Here is a 4,823-nt window from a genome sequence, read left to right as displayed (position 1 = left end):
TCACATTCACCATGCCTGTCAAGGGACAGGGAGCGGAGGGGAGGGCTTGCCCGGGAGAGCTGCTGGCAGCTGTGGTTTTTCTCAACTGGTGAGCTCCCTTTGGAAAGTCACCGTTCCCTGTACTATGAATCTGCTCCCACAAGGAACAGCTGCATTTGCTCATGCTGGCCTTCCTGTTTTCACCGGGTGCCGCTTGGCCGACAGATGACTTAGGAATCAGCTACCCTCATTTAAGCCCCGAACAAGCTGCCCGACTGACTCCCACCCCATGAGGCCCAAACAAAACCGGATAATGAAATGAAGGCATTTGTTGCCTTGAAACAAAGGTGGAAACATTCACGCAGTTGTTTTTATTTATTCAACTATAAAGACCGCGGCAATTTTTTGATGGGTAACACCTTAGATCAACACTAATTATATTGCTATAAATGTGGTTGAGGATCAGAAGAGGATTCGGGGGAAAAAAGGGAGAACAGTAACAACAAAAGTCTTCAAACACTGAAACAAAGAAATACTTTTTTTCCCCTTTAATTAAACGCTACTCTCCTGTAGGCTTCCCTAGACTGCTCTGCAGTCTAAAAAGAGAGGAAAACAAGACTCTGGGCATTCTGAAGCGACCACAGGTTAAGCTACGATGCCAAGCAGGAGACTGAAACCCTGATCTGGGGGTCTATCTCAGGCACGCTCTGGGAGCACAGGCAGATTCTCATGTTTTCTAGTGTTCCTTCCTTTTTGCCAATTCAATATCCCCTTCTCTGGCTAATTCAGTGCTGGACACAATCCCCTCCCTGCCTTTCCTGGTTATACTGTCGTGTAGAGGGCACCTGATAGCAATGTGCAGCTTCTGCTGAGCCTGGAGAAGCAGCCGGACTAGCTCTGACCCACCTCCTCCTCCTCCTCCTGAGAGCCTGAATGGGAGGGTGGTGCTGAGGAAGGCCTCCTGGGCAATTGAAAGGTCTGGTGCACCAGGAAGGGCACTGCTGACCCTGGGGAAACCTGGGCATCAGTGGCCTGTGAGTCCTGGTGGAAATGACCAATCAGAATCAATCCATATCATTGGGAAAGGTCAAGGGGGAAAAAACAGCTTCCCCTTCAAAAACAGTAAAGGGGAAATGAGGAGAGAAGAAACCAAAAATATTTAGAATGGCATAAAAAGTGATATGCATAAACTTCTTTTTGTTATTACATCTAACTATAAGTTTCCTCCTAATAAGTCCAGTTACCAAGTTGAATTGTGTGGAATAGAGGAGAGAGGCCAAGCAGAACTGCCCTCAAGATTTCACAGCCCCAAGCTGAGAGGTCCTAGGTTTGCGCTGGGGGAGCCCCTTCTTGAATGAGGGCTTGGGTGGGCTGGGCTCCATGCTGGCTCCAGTTCCATTGGTCCCTGCAGAGGGGGCCTGGCTCCGTTCGCTAACGTTTCCTGATGCCTGGGATGTAGCACTCTGGTACCTGGAACCAGATGAATACCAGGAACTATTTCTGTAACGACCCACAGTGTCATGTCGCCCTTGGTTCATGGCATCATTGGACTTTTGGCCTTGTGGCCTGTAGCCTTGTCCTCCTTGTCTGTTCCCCGGCAATACCTGAGGATAAAAGAATACAATGTTTAAAGAACTGTGGCATTATGGCACCCTGTTCCAGTTCAGCTTACAGGAATATTCTGAAAGCCTAAATTGTGGTATCCCACGCTCGGGACTCCGTTATCTCTCAAGACTCCCAGAATTGTGTCAGCCGATCCGACCTAGTGCCTACCCCAGAATTAAGAAGTCCTTCGCTACTTCTGTCCCACCTTCCACCCCTAGGCTCTCCACTGGAGAGGAGTTCACTTTTCTTTAGCTAGGCACAAGAAGAAAGCTAAGAAGGAGGAAAGAACATTCTCTGGGCTGTTCCAACCCTCAATTGGGCAAGCATCTTATCACATGACTGAACTCTGTGGATCACAAGCCATTTGTAAAGATAACAAACATCTGGAAAAATAAAATAAACATCACTGTAATCTGCTTTGCTATGTATCATCAGCCATAGATTAAATCCCGCCGCTGTGACATTCAGGCCATCTTTCACGTTACAACCCAGAAGGCTTGCGGCACGGGGTTTTATTTTTGTCCTCCTCTTCCAACATAATCCCAGTTCTGCACAGCACTGTCTTGGATGGCTCTGGTGTACATTCTTCAAACCAGGAAAAGACACTACGGATCACGCTTCAGCTTCCTGGTGCTGGGCCCCCATGCCACCAGGTTCATGCCATCTCCCCAAGCTACTCCACACGGGGGCTTCTAGAAAGCTGCAATAGGCGCCCTCCGCTGAGCCTGCCACTATGCCGTGCCTCCACCTCGAGATGGGGGCATGGGTCCCAGTGACTAATTACCAGGCAATCCTACCTACAAAAGCTAGGACGGCCGCCAACTTCCGAAAGTCAGCTGTCTTGGCAACAGGAGATCTAAGCTAGCTGGTGGTTTGGAACAGACGTACCAAATGCTTTCTCTGGAACTAAATGGGGCTGGAGGGATTCAAAATAGGTGTGGAATGGGCATCAAGAGAGGAAGGTAATGGACTGAGCTATCAGCATTCGAACGGCGGCAATCCGGTAATGTTGAATGAGGGCTTGGGTGGGCTGGGCTCTGCGGGGCTGCTGGGTTACCTCTCTATGAGGCTGGTAGGGCCGGCCGCCGGAGCTGATGGGGGCTGCGGGAGTCTCTCCTGGTGCCGAGTTTTTCTTGTTAGCGCTTGTAAGGCTGGAAGCAGAGGCACAGGTGGAAGAGGAAGCAGCAGAGGCATCACACGGGCCACTCAAGGACACAGATGTCACTGAGCTACACCGGGATCTGGTTGAATAGCTGTTCTTTGGGTGGGACACTGAATGAAAACATGAGAAGTATGTCGTCATATGACGGAAGAGCATGATGGGTAAGGTTTTCCCTATTTCACAATAAGCAAATTAAGATAAAGAACTGTCTACCTGAGCAGTTGTAAAGGTAAGCTTATAAAATCGGTAACAGGAAGCAAAATGTCCCTTCTGCTCTCTTCTTCCACTCCTTCCATATCCCCATTGCTTTGGGTTGTTTTTTTTTTTTCAAGTTTTTATTTAAATTCCAGTTAGTGAATACCCACTGCTTTGTAAAGGAACTCGCAGAGACAAGAGAACAGTGTAAAAGCAGAGTAATCGTTCCTCTACCAACTAATGACTTCTCAGCGTTTCCTACAAAATTCCTGGCTACGGCTCCAGCAGCTGACTAAGCCTAGGAACAATAGTATGGGCCATATGTTCAGTTTCCTATGCAGGAACATTCTCAAGTACTGACTTCACAAAGAAAGAAAAAAGGTAAATAGAAAGCTAAATCCTTTTTTAAAAAAATTTTGTATGATGCAAGATATAATCAAGATTAGTTAAACATGAACAGAACTAGTCTTTATAACAAAAATGTATCATCCCAAGGTTCTTTCTACAAAAATAACCCCAAATTCAAAATACCAATGTATCTGAGATATATGAACATTTTCACTTCAAATTCTGTCAGAATTCAATGACTTAAATCTACCTCTTACATTTTTTTGTCTTGGTTTTTAGCCCAGATTGATGCTTAGTTCACAATCACGGCTCTAGGTTCAACCCTTCACTTTATTCTGACGCAGAAAGAACAAAGCAGCTGAGTTCAGTGTTTGACTGATGTGTCCCTATAAGCTCTCAAGTTAGGGGAGGGCACCCCATCCCCTTACAGCCATTATTTAAGCACCTATTATCTCCATTTGGGAGAGGAGTGAAATGATGCCTTAGAGGTTAATGTAAAGGCAATGATTCAAATTTGGTCTGACTCCAGAGCCCGAAAACACTGCAAATTTAGGGAGCTGGAAAACACCCATCTTCTGAGTCAAAGACTCTGCATCTGGTGATTTCAGAATTACTTTTCCCAAAAACAAGCAAACAAAAACACAAGAGGCACTAAAGACGAATCAGTGGAGAAGCCACAACTTCAGTCTCCATTGCCAGCGCCCAGAATCCCGCACCCTCTTACCTTGTCCAAATGACTCAATGTCCTTCTTTAGGGTCTCTACATCACAGGTGAACCGGGCTACTCGTCCCAGATCCTCATCGTATTTGCGCTCACTGACAAAGTGCTGGAGAAAGGACAAAGGAAAGCCTCCAGGTGAGACAAGCGGAAACCGCAGCTTGCCATATAGAGATGAAACAGAATTATTTCCCGCTGCCTTCTTTTTACTGCTTCAAATTTTTGCAAAATGGCCATCATGTTACCTATGCTGGGTGACTGATGAAATCCAGTCACTTTCTTAAGGTCCAAAGAGAAATCTATTCTTTATGAAATGCTCTGTGATGGCCAAAGCCCATTAGATATAATCAAGAGAAATAAATTGTAAAGCTAGAAGAAAAAGTTCATAGTGGAGAGGGCCATCTTTCCACTGCTGGCTACTCTCCACACTGTTCCATTTTATACAGAAGTGGAGACAGCAGATATACTCCTAAGTTACAACAGGGATCCCGTGTAAATAGATGGCTTGGTATTCTGTAATAGGAACTTCCTTAGGAAACCCACTTCAGCCCTTTATGAAGTAGAATTTGTTATAGTCCTCAAAATGGGGACAACTTCCTGAGACAGAAAATCACTCATGTAAAAAGACAACCCTGCAGGGGCGCCTGGGTGGCTCAGTGGGTTAAGCCGCTGCCTTCGGCTCAGGTCATGATCTCAGGGTCCTGGGATCGAGTCCCGCATCGGGCTCTCTGCTCAGCAGGAAGCCTGCTTCCTCCTCTCTCTCTCTGCCTGCCTCTCTGCCTACTTGTGATCTCTCTCTCTGTCAAATAAATAAAT

At 46.4% G+C, this 4,823-nt stretch overlaps 1 protein-coding gene across 2 annotated transcripts in view; it reads right to left on the bottom strand.

The window, feature by feature from the left end:
• Positions 1-329: 329 nt before the first annotated feature.
• The window catches only part of SPATS2 (spermatogenesis associated serine rich 2), a 146,658-nt gene continuing 142,164 nt past the window's right edge, over positions 330-4,823 (bottom strand). For both annotated transcript variants that reach the window (XM_059403035.1, XM_059403036.1), the window contains 3 exons: positions 4,014-4,116; positions 2,642-2,856; positions 330-1,583 (listed from right to left, as the gene is read on the bottom strand). In XM_059403035.1, coding sequence (XP_059259018.1) covers positions 1,272-1,583; positions 2,642-2,856; positions 4,014-4,116 — 630 coding nt within the window. In that variant the 3' untranslated portion in view covers positions 330-1,271. The remainder of the gene's footprint in view (positions 1,584-2,641; positions 2,857-4,013; positions 4,117-4,823) is intronic.

This window comes from Mustela nigripes, chromosome 6 (assembly GCF_022355385.1).
Source record: "Mustela nigripes isolate SB6536 chromosome 6, MUSNIG.SB6536, whole genome shotgun sequence".
NCBI classification, from domain to species: Eukaryota; Metazoa; Chordata; class Mammalia; order Carnivora; family Mustelidae; genus Mustela; species Mustela nigripes.
Note: the sequence above shows the minus strand (reverse complement) of the source record. Positions and strands in the feature narration are given on the sequence as shown.